The following is a 15,629-nucleotide window of genomic DNA, read 5'->3' on the forward strand; positions in this document are numbered from 1 at the left end:
TTCCAGACCTCAGTCACTGTGGCTCAGGGTGGCCAGGATTGTCCCCTCCTCAGGGCAGGGCTGTAGCGGCTCTCCACCAAGATTCCACCTTCATCCAGTCAGCAGGCATTTAATGAGCACCTTCTGCAGGCAGGCGCGTGGGCCAGGTGCTGGCGTCACACCTGCAACAAGGCAGGGCCCTGGCCTCCAGAGGCTCCCATCTGATGGGGCAGCCTGACACCAACAGTGCATGAATAACAGAGAATGAAGCCTAGGGAAAGGGCAGCGACAGAGAAGACGGGGGGCGGGGGGATGTCGGAGAGGGTGGCAGGCAGAGACGGCCCCTCCGCAGTCTCCCGCACCATCTCCCTTCCTGGTGCCACGGGTCTCCAGGCTCCCCCGGAATCTGGGACCTGGGCCTGTCCGGGGCCTCGACCATATGGCCTGTCTCCCTCTCGGTTAGAATCTGAGCATCCTGCTTCCTGGCTGTTGCCTCCCACCTTGCCCACCCTGTGCAACCCCCCTTTCCTCAACTCTGGAGCCACCAGCCCCTCCCACACCGGGGACCGGAAGCTTTGCCTGCCACAGAGTGAAGACCACCCCTTTGAGGCCCAGGCTGGCAGGGGCACGTGTGGCTGATAGAATATTCTCAGTGTCTCTCTTACTTCCCTTTGTTTTGCAATAGAAAGCGTTCCTGTGATAGACGTTTAATTCCAGAAGCTGCTACCTGCTTCCTATCTCTCTTTGCTCAAAAAATTAAATGCGGATGTGCCTGTGCTCCTGCTATAATAATCTCCCTCGGAGTGGAAGGACTGTGGCTGGAATGGGAGAGCATTAGAATCTTCAAAGAGGGACAGTTATTGAGGGAACTAGATTAATGAGGTGTCATAACAACTTAGCCAGATCTGCGGCTGACCTTTCTCGTGGAGAACGGGCTTGATAAATGTAGTTCATTACCAAGTTCTGACATGAAAATAGGATCACACTCTGGGCTCCTCAGCGGGCTGATCAATATTTTATCTGCCAAAACAGGCCCGGTCTGTGAGCAGGAGGGGCCCCGCGCACACACATGCTGGCAGGAAGCCCGAGGCCAGCGCTGGGGGCTGGCCGCCAGGGGCCAGCGCTGCGGCACAGGGGGCACCCCAGCCAGCGGAGGAGGGCTGGGCCCTTCCAAGGGCCTGTTGGGGACTCTCATCACTGCCAGGCTGGCCGGGACACAAGCCTCCCTCCGTGAAAGGCCCTAGAGCAGAAATGTTCGTGGGGAGGGGAAGGGAGTGAAGAAGTCTTCACTGATTTTGTGGCCACCTGTGCCAGGCGCTGGGCATCAGTGAAGGGGACAAAGACAGATGCACCAGGCCCCGGCTCACACAGGGCCTTGAGCCCATCTCATGCAGAGAAGCCCTCGGGGCTGGCTGACCACTCAGACATGGCCAAGTCTGTTTATATTTAGTTTTACGTAAAAGGACCCTATAAGGTGGTCAAGGGCTGTTATTGCCCCCATTCTAAGGTAGGAAGTGGATGCAAGAAGGGCAGGGGTGGATGCCTTTCCAGGGGTCCCACAGCTGCTCAAAAACAGAACCAGACGTTCTCCTGCCTCCCCGTCTAGTGCTCCTTCCAGCCTTGCAACGACTGTCATTAGTGGAGTTGGTGTCAGGTGTGGCAGCCTGTGATGAAGACTGTCTCTACCTGAGGACCCCAGCTAAGGTTGTTACACGGTGGTCCTGTCACCCTAGCTTCTTGAGGAGAGAGTCTGCCTAGAGCCGCAGGACTCAACCACATTCACAAGCATTTAACACTGTCACACTGTGCGTGTGACTATCCAGGCCAGCCCCACCAGCTTGGAACTTGCAGTCCCACAGAGGGATGTAGCCGACGCTGATAACACCCCATCCAGATTCCCGCAGTCAACCCAGAGGTTCCGTGCAGCTTCGGGTGATCAGTCCCCGTGACACCTGTAAATAGCTTCCAACCTCATCTTCAGCCTGAGGGCACTTTCTGGCCTCAAGCATGAACTGAGTCCACAAGTGCTGGATTGGGGTGGGGGTAATGCCCCCAGGAGCAGCCCTCAGCCCAGGAGGGCCGGAAGTTGGTAGAAGAGCACCCTGCCCCCGGCACCTCGGTGGAGCAGCTCCGAGGTGTACTCAACACCGTCTCTGCAAGGTCCTGTGGACTGAGCCCCGGTTGCCACTGTCTTCCCCTGTCCCCAGTCTCACTTCCTCCTTCCTCCCTGCACTTCTTGGGATCATCTCCAAATGTACTGCTCAGCCTCTATCCTAGTTGCAGGGGCTGCTAAGCAGGAGGCCAAACTAAGACAGAGGACAGGCCTCACACACACACAAAAACAGACCATATGTACAGGGCAGAGAGTAAGAAGATGGATGGACGACAGTGGTTCTGTATGTGCGCAGGAGGGGGCTGAGCTGGGCCCCAGAGAAAGGGGAAAGAAGAGGAGAGGAGAAAGCACGCAAGAAGGTACCCAGCAGGCCAGCATCGGCTGCAGTCAGGCACAGTGAGTTTATGGGCCTGGAGGGGTCTTCCCTGGGACTCCCCAAGCCTCACTAAAAGGCTTTGACCTAGCCTAGGTCACAAAGAGATCCCCAAATCCCCATATTATAATGACACAAATTTTTCTTTTCCTTGAAAACACCAAGACACAGAGGAAACACTTAAATGACTTTCCAAGCATGTACAAATTATGTTAGTCTGCCTACTCATGAAGCGGGTCCCCTAATGTCCCAGCTGGGCAGCTCCAGGTGAGCTCATTCAAGTCACAGACCTCAATATCATATACAAACGTCCTCCTCTCCAGAGTCCTCTCTGGAAGTCCCTCCCACCCACCCACCCTGGATCAATAGTAAGGAAGTTGACCGTACTGCAGGCTAGGCCACGGAGGCCCAGGCTCAGGGCTCCCAGGACAGGCTGGGCACGGCCATTCTCACCATCATCACGGTCAGCCCCCGCGGGGGCACCCGGGAGGGGTGTTGTGGTCCCCAAGCCTCTGCTGTATCCCCTCCAGACACCTGCCCTCCAAAGGGGCAGGGTCCGTCCCTGGGACCCAGGCCCACCCCAGACATGTGGGGCACAGAGAATTATGAAGCTGGGGGTGCTAGTTTAGATTGGGTGATGTTTCTGCAGTGGCCAATATACAGTGAAGAATAAGCCGGGCAGAGGTTTGGGTAAAGAACATTGGAGGAATATCCCATTGTATATAGGTACCACATCTTCTTTATCCATTCGTCTGTCGATGGGCATTTAGGTTGCTTCCATGTCCTGGCTATTGTAAATAGTGCTGCAGTGAACATTGGGGTGCATGTGTCTTTTTGAATTACGATTTTCTCTGGGTATATGCCCAGTAATGGGATTGCTGGGTCATATGGTAATTCTATATTTCATTTTTTAAGGAACCTCCATACTGTCCTCCGTAGTGGCTGTACCAATTTACATTCCCACCAACAGTGCAAGAGGGTTCCCTTTTCTCCACACCCTCTCCAGCATTTATTGTTTGTAGATTTTCTGAGACATGGATGGATCTAGAGACAGTCATACAGAGTGAAGTAAGTCAGAAAGAGAAAACAAATATCGTATATTAACACATACATGGGGAACCTAGAAAAATGGGGTTTTTTTTGGCGAACTGGTTTGCAAGGCAGAAATAGTGACACAGATGTAGAGAACAAACTTATGGACACAAAGAGGGGAAAGCGGTGTGGGGGTGGGGGTGGGATGAATCGAGAGATGGGGATTGACATGTATACACTGATGTGCATAAAATAGATAACTAACAAAAACCTGCTATATAAAGAAAAATAAAAGAGCACTGGAGGGAGCAGTAAACACCAACCCCAAGCAGCACATTCGTGTGGCAGGTGCTATTAAGATTGTTTCTCCCTCCACACCCCTACCTCCTCAAGTCCAAGTGGACTTGCTGGGTGGGCGGGCAGCGGTGACCCGCATGATACTGAGAAAGACCCAACCCTTGGGTATTGAAGCTCTTGCCCAAATTGAGTAAGGGAAGAGGAAGATCTGAAAACAGGGGCTCTGTGGGCCGGGCCTCAGGCCCCGTGCGACACACAAGGCCAGCCAGGGCTCCACTAGTTTAAACAGCTCACAGTCAGGGTCACCTGTGCAGAGGGCCTGGCTTCACCTCTGGCCAGCCTCTGGGAAGGGGATTATGGGTAACTTATTTTCTTTCTTTATACTTATCTGCACTTTCCAAGTGTTTTGTTGTTGTTGTTGTTTTGATGGACGTGTGTTTCTTTTACAATAAGACAAAGGTTTAAAACTGGCAGCAGGGTGGGAACCTTTACAGACGCCCACACTCCACCTTGGTGAGCTGTTCCGTCTGACCCCACAGTGTGACCGGGGGGGTTGTGAATGAAAAAACTAAACCTGGGATTTGGTAAACTCATCCTGGAAACCAAAAGGGAAGGCTTTTGAGAGGGCAGTCCTTGCTGGAGATGAAGCATCAGAAGTCTTGAAAGAGGTTGAATTTTGGAATCTAAAGTGACACCATTAGGGTGTCTTTCTTCTGGTGCTCGTGGTCGCCCAGAGCTATAGGGATATTAGAGGAGCTCAGGAACATTGGGCCAATTATTTAATTATTCCAGGTTGAAACTCATGTAAAGTGCAAGTGCTCCTGGGATAAAGAAGGATTTCAAATCGTCTTCCAGGAGCAGCTCAGTTTATCTCAGGACCCCCACGCCCAGCAGCATCCAGGCACAGTGAGGCCCTCAGTAAAGGAAAGAAGCCACGGGAAGTTTGGCAAAGTGTGATCTGCCGGTCTTGGCATCCGACGCCAGCTCCACACTTCCCTCCAGCCTTGTCTGTGCCCCCATCCCCGCCTCACTCCGGCTCAGCCACACCAGCTTCCTCTGTGCCACCAGCTCCTGCACCTGCAGTCCCTGTGACCTGGCATTCCCTTCCCTCCGCGTCCTTTGCCCACAGATCCCTCATCCTGCAGGTCCCGTCCTTAGGGAGACTTCCTTCACCCCGGCCTCGTTAGCTCTCCCTCCACGGGCACCCTTGATGCCCAGGATGGGAAGCTCCATCGTATCCTCAAAGTGCTGCCCAGTATTGGGCACAGAGTTTATGAGTAAATGCTGGTAAAAGGATGGGAGGGCATGGCTGGCACGAGCCCTAGCAGGAGGCCAGACCAGGGGCTCAGGGAGCTGGCCCTGGAGACTGGGCGCAGCCACCTCTTTCCCCCAAGTTGATTTCTAGACATGTACATACCTTCCTGACCAGGATTCATGTGCTGGGCCGCTGCCAGGGTGGAGAAGACACTGTGAACTCACAGTGAACTGTAGGGATGTGATAAGAGGGGAAGAGCCTGGGGAGCCCACCTGACAGAACCCACCTTGAAGGTTTCCCTGGCCTGCCAGAGTGGGAGGTGCTGTCTAGCTTCGGACCCCTGGCCTAGGGCAGCAGGCAGCTCAGAGGAGATCTGTGCCCCACCAGGGTCTGTGAAGAAGATTGGAGGGTTGGGAGGAACTGCGAGGATGAAACATCTCTCCCCATCTGACCTGGCTTGGCCCATCCTTCAGGTGGCCCTGCTGTAGTGTGTTTTTCTGGAGGCTAACTGTGCGCTAGCATTTCTGAGTCAAGCCTCCTATCAGCCCCATAGCCATCCGCTATGTGTGCACTAGTGTGCACTAGCTTCCCAGCATCTGGGCATGAATGCCTGTCCCCAGGAAAGCCCGACAGGCCCTCCAGTGCAGGTCCCTGCAGATCCCCCCACAGAGACTTCCACTGCCGTCTCCACCAAAGCTTCTCTCTCCACTCAGATACCGCATCCAGCTTCTATCCATTTGCCAGGACTAGTTTCACCCTCATGGAGGCTGGAGGCCAGGATTTGAGCAAAGCTCTTCCTCTACTTTCCCCAGACTGACCTTTGTCCAGGCTCAGGAAGCAGAGCCCAGCAGGCCGCCACGTATTCCCCTGGGCGTGAGTGTGTGGTCGTGGGACACGGCCACAATTCTCAACGCCGTACAGACTTGAGAATCGGGTTTGCCAACCAGGGGCCCTACGAGCTCCCAGGAATGGATACCCTACAAGGCCAAAGAGGGGTGGGTGAGTTGTTCTTGTCAGAGCATAGAAACCCCCAGAGAGCAAATAGATTTGATCATATTGAACGCAGCAATTGATTTTTTTCTAAATAAACACGCAGGAGGAGAGTAACGGGTATCTGTTTCTGACAAGAATCAATTGACCCAAATTGGAAGAAAATCTAGAAACACAAACAAGCACAAGAAAGTGATTGGACCATCCAGGCTTGTCTAGGGAGGCAGGGAGAGAAACAGACAGACTTCCCCACCAGCACTCTCCCCACCAGGCAGCTCCCCTGTTTGTTGCTCTTCGGCAAATGTGGTTCCAGTAATGACAAGGGGGAGAGTAGCTATCATTTTAGAGCCCTTACTTGGTGCAAAACCACTGCTGTGCCTTTTATGTGCGGGTCTTATTTAACCCTCCTAACAGCCCTGTGTGGGAGGCACTGCTCTCCCCACTTCACAGATGAAATCACTGAGGCACCTTGTGCAAGGTACACACACAGGCAGCCACAGAGCTGGGACTCAAACCCGGTGGACTCCAGATCCAGTGCGCTCCAGCACCCCTGAGCTATGACCTGGTGCCCTAAACTGGCCTTAGAATTAAGGGGACGAGCCCCAGGCCCCAGACACTCCCTTCCCAGCAGGGCACTGGCTTCACCCTGGACTGGATGAGGAGGAGTGCACACGCATGCTCCAGGGCTCAGCAAAGCCAGGTGCTGGAGTACATATTCCATCCCGGGAGGTGGGGAAGTGGGGCCAGAGAGGCTCTCCCGTTCGCTAACAGCCAGCAGCCTCCACTCACGGTGCAGCCCTGTGCGGGGAGCATCCTCATGGCCTGTTGCCAGCGAGATAAACTATGTCATGTCACAGTGCGTCACAGGCCTCATTTGCCAAAACACTGTGTGGTTCGGATGCTGTGGACCAAGCATGGCCATGATAAAAGGCCTAAGAGCAACGGGCTGTGCGCTTTGGTTTTGATTTTGTAAAAGCTGCCTTTTGTGTCTTGGTCGTAGGCTTGTGTACTCATGTTCGTTTTGAAGTAATCCAGCCCTGGGAGTGTACCTAATTAACTTAAGCAGGGCTTATTAGTCCTGTTAACTGGAACTCGCTAATCTATGAGACCAAGGATTCCAAAGCAGCCTTTAAGGTAGGATTAAGGCAAAGATGAGCTATTACAAAATGGAATCGGGGCGGCTCTCCTAAAGCCGCTGTGGGGCTGTGCTGGGACTTCCCCTGGACGGATCTCCCCATTCCGTCTGGCAAACACTCTGTGTCTGGCTGTAGTAGGTGCTCAATAAACATTTGCAAGATGAACAAACAGGCTCCTTCCAGCATTTGCATCATGTGTAGCATGTATCCACTGCTCCATAAATATTTATGGGATGGACTGGCGGACAGACGGACGAATAGGTCTCATGCACTCCGGTAACACCCTGCACTGCACATAGTGAACGCCCAGTAACTGCCGATGGGTGGGGTGGATGGGGGTCTTCTCGAGACCGGGGGAGGAGTCTGGCTGCAATAACCCCATCTTCTCTTCCAGGTAACCCATGCACCATGGCCGACTACGCCCGCCTGAAGAAGGCCCTCCTGGCGCTGCAGACCCGCCTGCAGCCGCTCCATGAAGGAGACAGCAGACAAGACCCTGCTTCCCAGAAGCGGCTCCTGGTGGAATCTCTGTTTAAGGACTTGGATGTAGACGGGGACGGCCACCTCAGCCGCTCTGAACTGGCCCAGGTGGGTACGGCATTCGGTGAAATTGCATCACGGAGGAATCCAGTTTTCCATTCCGCGTGTGAAGGAAGAGAACTGGGAGATCCACGTGGGGAGAGTCATTTGTAACCGTCTCTGTAATGGGATGCCAAGGAGGCCTTGCTCCTGCAAGAGAAAGCCACCTCCCGGGAGTCGGAGAGCTTGTGTTTAACGCCTCTCGAGAATATCTGACAAACAGAACGATGTCAGTGTCTCCTTCCCACCAGCCACCGTCAGCAAATATTTACAAACAAGCTCTGAGGCACTCTCAGCTAGCTGGTGAAACATACACTGCACACCGGCTGGGCTCTGAGGTTTTCATTAGGAAGTAAGTCTTTTCTTCCTGAGTCCTTTGCTTTCCTCAGCAGAGAGGTTCAAAGGAAGCAGGTTTGGTTCCCACCAAACACTTCTGGAGCTGTGACCTGGGTGTCCCCACGTCCTCTCCGCTAGAACCTCGCCCTTTGCGGTATCCAGGAATCAGTAGCCCGCACCCCAGCCTGCTGGCTTGCGGGAAGCCCTGTGGCCACCCCCAAACACTGCTCTTCCCTTTGAGAAAACACTTGGATGGGGCCTCCCTCCCAGACACAGCACACGTGTCCCTCTGTCCAGCTACAAGGTGGTACAAGGGCCTGGAGCATCTGCAGCAAAAAGAAGCGAGGAAGGAGCAACCTAGGGCGCCAGGCAGGCCAGCTGCAGGGTGGGCCTGTTGGGTGCTGGTGGCAGAAAGGCAGGCTGGGTGGCCCCGAGGGCCTGAGTTCCTGCTCCTACTCTGCTTGTTTGTCTCTGAGGGCCTGGGGCCCTGGAGCCACACCGGGGGCAAAGATATGGAGGGAGGACGAGGTCAGCCTCCCCAGGAAGGGTGGGAGGGCCTAGCAGCTCTGCCCCAGAGACCACAGAGTGCCCCCCACCAGAGGACAGGTAATAGGATGAGTCCCCACCTTTGATGCTACTTTAAAGAAATCCTTCACAAGGCACAGCAATGACCTCATCAAAGCTGTGACCAGGTCACCAGGAAGGACCAGGCTAGGGAGGGTCCTGACATTTACGGAGCACCCACTGTGGGCTCGGCACTAAGCAAGGCCCTTGACTTGTGATGTGCCCAACACAGATGTGTTCCTCACTCGGAGGTAGAATAGCTACGAACGCAGACTTCACGGTCAGACTGCCTGAGTTCAGGTCCAGCTCCAGCATTTACAGGGACCCAGTGGGTCTAGGCAGACAGCTTCGCCTCTCTGCGCCTCGTTCCTTGTCTGTGACTGTCGCAGGGTCCTCAGGAGGGTTAGATGAGCTAAGACGTGAAGTTCTCAGCCTAGTGCCCAGCACGCGGCACATTCTCAGTGACAGCCGTCAGCATCACTTCGTCATCGTCACCTTTATTGTTGTTACTATTTCCTCCTTAAACCTTTCAGCCACCCTTCGCTGTGTGGTAGGTGCTAGTGTTATCCTCCCTTCCCGAGTATTTTTAGATGAGGAAGCAGCTCCAGGAGATCAGGAGACTTGCATGCAGAGTGTGTACTACCTAGAACATGGTGAACTAAGACAAAACCCGGGGGCCGGGGGGGCGAGGGGGCGGTGAGTGGACCTGCTCTCCTCACGGTACAGGGGGCTCCCTGGGGGGAGGGCTCCCACCACAGGCTCCACCTGATCCTCTCCAAGTCTGTGGGGATGACAGGTGCCCATAAAATCTGAGTACAGAGCAGTTATCCAGACGCTTCCCCACGCAGGGTCCCCTTCTCAAGTCCAGCCAGTCCAGAGCCTGCTTCCAGGGAGTGTGTGGGGAAACACAGATCCTAAGGTGTTTGCAGACCCGCCCCTGCTCACCCACACCTGGCAGCATGTGCAAGTCCATCCACGGCCCGCACCCCGGGAGGCCTCCCAGGCACATGCCAGCCTGCATGTCGCCACTTCCAGCAACACTCAGCCCCCAGCTATGGCTAAGAGCCCAAGGGGCGGGGCCAGGGACCCACAGGTGACCCACGCCGCTCTGGGGAGAGCCCAGGTCCTGTTAGTTACGGTTACCCGTGAGAAGAGCCATCTGGCGATTCGATTCCCCGCAATACAGGCTGTGCGGGGAGCCCGGAGGGCAGGCGTTTTCTCCTTATTTAACAGAGGTGGCTGTGGGCTCTTGGTGCCCCAGGCCCACGTGGCTCCCGGTAGCTGCCAGGTAAACAGAACCTTCCTGGGCGCCTTGCTCTAACCCGGCAGAGACATGCCCCGAGGCACCTGAAGCCATTAACAAGCATGGTAATTGGACTATGATTTCCTCTTTAAAATTTAATGTGTTTAAAGTACATTTCATAAATCTGCAGCGCAGGGGCCAGCTAAAATGGGCCTTGCCTTGACACTGAATCAGAGGCGTCAGGGAAAAACTTGTCAGTCCTATGAAAAGTTAATCAACTTCCAATACAGAAATAGACAAAGGGAAATTTCCATCTTTGGAAGATTGATTTCGGGCGTTACGGTTGATCGCCCTTTTATCGAACACTCTTACTTGCTGGGTGAAGGGTCATTTTTTTAACATTATCACATTAAATTGCATTTAACATAGCAGGCCCAGCTGAGACTGTTAAATAAAGAGGAAAGGCCTCTGTTCCCCTCTCCCCACAAAAATAAAATCTTTTCTTTCTTCTGAGATTTCCTTCAGAGCATTTTCCTTGCAAGACTCTAGTTCCAGACACACATGCCAAAAGGTGACGGGTCATGCTGGGGAGACCTCTGCCCTGTGGCCCAGGCCACATCCAGAGAGGAGTTCACAGGGGCTCCCCCGTGGTCCCCGTGACAGAATCCTAAGGGTAGTGGTTTGTGTTCCTGGCAAGACAGGGCAGGCAGAGACGGGGGCCCAAGCCTAGGTCAGTAGAACGACGGTTTCCCCTTCCCGGGGGGAGTGCTGTGGCTAGGATGTGCTGCCCTGAGATTGGAGTGGGCTGGTGGAGGCGGGGAGGGGAACACTGATGGAGCAGTGACCTTCCAGCTCTACATAGCTGGGAGCCACTGAGTTCGGCCACTGTTTGCTGGGCTTATTTGATCAGGCCCCTTCTCTTCCCTGTTTCCCCATCTACAACGTGAAGGGGTAGATCAGGTGACCACAGGATCCTTCCCACCTCAGACTGTCTGGGGTCTGTTTGCCCAGGCAGGGAGAAGACAGACCTGAATGCTAATCCCGAGTCGGCCCCAATCACTGGGTGACCTTGGGAAAGTCCCTTCCCTCTCTGAGCCTCAGTTGTCTCAGCTATAAAATGAGAGAATCAAATGAGACAATACCAAAGAGATTTTGATGCTCCTCATGGCCCACCGAGCTGTTGCTGGAGTCCCCACACGAACACACACACACACACACACACACACACACACACACACACACACACACACACACACACACACACACACACACACACACACACACACGCGCGCGCGCGCTGGTGAGCACAGCCCCACCCACTTGGCCTGAGCCATTTTCCAGCAGTGCCCACAGCTCTGAGCTCACTCCCGGTTCTTGCCTTGCTCCCTTTCTCACCCGCAGCACATGCTGAAGGAGCAGGGCCTGGAAGAGGACTTCCTGGGGTGCTCACCAGGCGACCTCCTCCGATTTGATGACGACAACAAAGACGGCCTCCTGACCCTCCATGAGTTCTACACAGCCTTCCGTAAGTCAGGCCCCAGTCGGGGCTCGTAGTGGGCAAACAGACATTCCTGCACCAAAATGGTGTCAGGGGCCTGGAGTCTGTCCTTGGTTGTTTCCAAGATTGGCTTCTTCTATAGGTGAAAGCAGTTGAATTTGTTTTGCAACAAGCCTGAGCTTTAAGGGAAGAGTAAGGACGGTAGGGGGCGGGGGGCGGGGGGGGGGGGGGACTCGCTCTGCTGCTTTTGGATAAAGTTGCTTCGCGCTGTTGCTATTGTTTGAGGGACCCGGGACTGCGACGTGAGCACGGTTAGGAGGGCACTGCCTCACATCGCTAGGGGATTCTGTGACTGCACATGGGGGGAGCAGATGTTAGGGTTCTCCCCAGGCAGTGGCCTGGCCCCATCAGGGAACCCTACCTGGGGGTAAACCCTGCAGGAGGGTGCTGGAGGCTTGGCCAGGCAGGAGAGGGAACAGTCACTGTGGAGGATGAGGAAGAGCAAGGGTCCTGGTTGATGAGAGGCAGGGGAATCCCTGGAGAAGAGACAGGGGGTGCGCTACCTGAAAACGGAGGAGGTGCCCGGAGTGGACCCTCTGCGGGGTTGCTAGTACATATGGCAAGTGGGTAGGGCAGCTGAAGGACACAGGTCTTCTCCCTGAGGTGCTGCCCCAAGACATGACCTCACGCCAGCCGTAGCTGGGGCTGGAACAGGGCTTCCAAGAGATGCGAGATGCAAGAAGGAGCCCCAGGTAACTGCAGACAAGCTCACTAGGAGAGGAGAGGGAAGGGTGATGCGGGGGCCCTAACCCGAGACAAGAGGGGACATTCTTGGCCCCAAAGAGTTGAAGTCCCTGTACGACAGACAGCATTCAGGCTCTGCTTAAAGCAGGTAATGTGTGTGCCCTGTGTGAGGCGCCCTTGGACGTGACCTGCAAGCTCACGGCTCCTAACTGCAGGCCCTGGAACTGGGGGAGCAGGGATGAGATCCCCAGGGTGCCCTGAGTACCCTGAGCCCCAGGTCCTGGCATCCTCGGCCCCGGCCCCAGCCTGTACCTGGAGTTCCATTTTCCAGGAAGGTATTCCTGCTTCGTGGACATCTCTGTGTGCTATTCCAAACATTCACAAGGCCTGAAAATCCTTGTGATCTGTTGGCAGGAAGAGCTCTTGTGGCAGATAGAAGAGGTACTCATGTGACCTAAGAGGAGAAAAATGAGTGTGATTCTTCCCTGTGGGAAATGTCCCTGAGCTTGTTGCAGGCGGTGCCTTCCCAGTCCACGACGTCCCTGTTACCAAGGCCCAGAGTCCAACCCCCAGTTCCCGGGCTCTGCTTGATACACGGTGACTAGGTGTGGCTCCCCAACCTCCTCCTTCCTGCCCACGGCTAAAACCCATATCTGCATCTGGTGGTTCATAATAAGGTGTGAATGGCTGTAGGCTCAATCTGCTGTGGGAGGGGTTTGCTTTGTGGATTGAGGAGCTTATTCCATGAAATAAATCTCTAAATTTTAGAATGTATGGAAGTATCAGCAACTCCAGAGACCTAGCTCGTGAGACGATTCTTAGATTTTTTCAGGACTTTTGCAAGGCAAACAGTGAAATGGTTGGTAGCTTTAAATCGGCCATAGTAGGAGTGTTTACAACACAGAAATCTATACCTACACAGATGCTGCAAAAGGGCGAGGGTGCTCTTTCCCCTCTGGAGAGCCCATTGTTAGGCGCTGACCTGCACACGCTGGACGAGACCCTCCCTCCCCTCCTGTCTTCAGCATCCACCTCCCACAAGCTTCTCTCCATCCAGCTTCCCCTCTTGATGATGCTATTCCCACAGGACGTGAACAGAAAGAGAGTAGATGTCGGGGCAGATGGCAGGGTGAGCCGCCCTCCACGTCAGGGAAGCAGCAGCATGCTCTCTGGGGGCAGCTCTGAGACAGTGCCTCGTGCGCTCAAGCCCCTCTGAAAAAGGAACTGTAACGAAAAAGATCAGTGCCTTTTAAGAGCTGGGGGCCAAGGCTGGACTTCAAGGACTTGGGGGATACACTGAGCATCGCACTCAGATGTCCCACGACGGCATCGTTAGGCAGAGAAGGGCACTGCTTAGGCACCGTCCTGGTACTCTAGCGCATGAGCCCGCTCCATGGGAATTGGTCTGGGACCAAATAGGAGCTAAGGGCTCTACTTTCAAGGAAATGGCAGCATCCCCGTTACCCCTGATGAAAGAGAAGCCCTCCCTGGCCTCCCTAGTGAAGGTCATTATGAGCGGAGCTGCCTGTGGAAAAGGAGGGAAGTCCTTGCTTCACCTCCAGCCATATGTCCCATGCACAGCAATGTGCTGTCTGTTTCCCTCATTCCTGGATTATTATTTGAAAAGCTTTATAATCACCGTTTTTAAAGCAAATTAGATTCTGCTGTCGCCTTGGACTTGTTTTGAACCGGGCAGCCAAACCATTCATCACAGCCCAACCCAAATAACAGATATGCAATAAAACGTAAACTCGCAGCCGTTAAGGAAGCTGCAGCACGAGTTGACCCTGCCACAGAGGCCTCACAGTCAGCCACTCGGAGCACACAGGATCAATGGTCTTTCAAAGTCACAAGAACTCTAAATTCCCGTTGCTCTGGGAATGGATTTATGGTTCAGTGAATGTTAACTAGGAAATTGAAATGAGACATATAGGTACAACTTTTTAACCAGAAATCAATAGGCATTAAAGAAATCTCCCGAAAACTCGGAAAGTAATATCTGAAACATTTCAGCAGCAACATCTCGGGTTTAATTTTCAAAACTGCCGCTGACAGTCTGGCAAAAGTTGAGGCTTTAAAATTGTATTCTTTAGTCTCTATTTTGCCAGGATCCTTGAGTACCAGGCAGGGCAGGGTCTGTGGGGTGACTCCTGGCACAGACTCAGCCGCTCTATTAAGGGATGGGTCTAGGGGAGTTTTCCCTGGAGAAGTGGGTTGTATTTATGAGTTTTTGGTGTTGCGGGTGGATCTCCTAAATGGCGTCTTCTCGTGCAGTTGGCGTAGCCCAGGCTGGGCCAGTGTTTGCCATTGTCTACGGATGGCTGAGGGCAATGCCAGGGACCCTAGGGCTGCTGGCTGCCGCACTCAGTTGAACGGGTTCATGATGGGGCTGCACCTTCCTCCTGGCTTTGCAGAACAGGTGACCCTCCCCCGAGGAGGGCAGAGGACAGATCCCTTAGCCGTGGAAGTCAGGTCAGCCTCTTTCTGTCAGAAGGTGGGAAGGCTGCAAATCACCCATGTCTGTACAGTGATGGCAGTGGAATAGGAGGGTGGCCTCCCTCTCTTCCTCTGTTTATCATCCAAACATTCTCTTCAGGTTGCTTTTGGCTTTCCAAATCACAGGCTGATCTCGGAACTAAAGACACAGTGTCCCCTCCGCACGTGTCCCCCACCCTTCCTCCCCACTCCTCCCTCCCCATCCCTAACAAGCCCCAGAACCTCCCGTCCCTGCTATGAGACAGAGACCCAGGCCCCCGGATTGCTGGTAAGCATGGTGCATGCCAGCCTGTCTGTTCATCTCGATAAATAAATCTAAAAGTTGCTCGCTTAAAAATCTTTCTCGTAATGCATGTTTTTGCACTTTTCTGAGTGCCTGGGTTGGGAGCATGGGAAAAACATGTTACTTTAAACGAGGATTTTTCTCTCACTTTGAATTCATTACAAGTTCCTTCTGCTTTTTAGAAAAATACTTGTCCTTTTCCTATGAGAGCAATGTGCTGCATGCCAAGGAAGGGTTTGCGCAGCTCGCGGTGCAGGATAAAGGGCTTCCCGTGTTAACATCTGGGATCACAGGTGCACAGTGTCCAGGAGGAATACCCGTGTCAGGGGGACTGCAGGGAGCTGATTGTGTGAGAGTCAGATGCCCTCCCTCAGCTCCAGGCAAGCAGGAAGGAAAACAGTGATTTAATCTGATTACTGCAATACCTCTGTATCAGGGCAACTCTGTAAAACAGAGGAGGTGGTCACTTGGCGAATTTACAGCTGTTTTTCTGCCATTGTTTCTGCGTAATGAAAGGATGGTTACGGCTTCACCTCGCACGTCGTTATCTTCTGGAATGAATAATGCCCGCCCAGGCCAGACGCCATGCCAGACACGTTATCTCAGTCAGCCCTCACAGCCACCCTGTGATGGCAAAACAACGGCAACCATCCCTCCCCCAAATCTGTCCGGCTCTTCATCCATGTAGCGTGAGTTCAGACAGGAAATTCA

The 15,629-nt window shown here is 53.8% G+C and overlaps 1 protein-coding gene across 2 annotated transcripts in view; it reads left to right on the forward strand.

Annotated features, from left to right (window-relative positions):
- FSTL4 (follistatin like 4) overlaps positions 1–15,629 on the forward strand; it is a 440,321-nt gene that overhangs the window by 283,348 nt on the left and 141,344 nt on the right. For both annotated transcript variants that reach the window (XM_082835740.1, XM_082835739.1), the window contains exons 5-6: positions 7,570–7,763; positions 11,299–11,422. In XM_082835740.1, the coding sequence (XP_082691866.1) occupies positions 7,570–7,763; positions 11,299–11,422 (318 nt within the window). The remainder of the gene's footprint in view (positions 1–7,569; positions 7,764–11,298; positions 11,423–15,629) is intronic.

Source organism: Leucopleurus acutus (genome assembly GCF_964270905.1).
Source record: "Leucopleurus acutus genome assembly, chromosome: 3".
NCBI classification, from domain to species: Eukaryota; Metazoa; Chordata; class Mammalia; order Artiodactyla; family Delphinidae; genus Leucopleurus; species Leucopleurus acutus.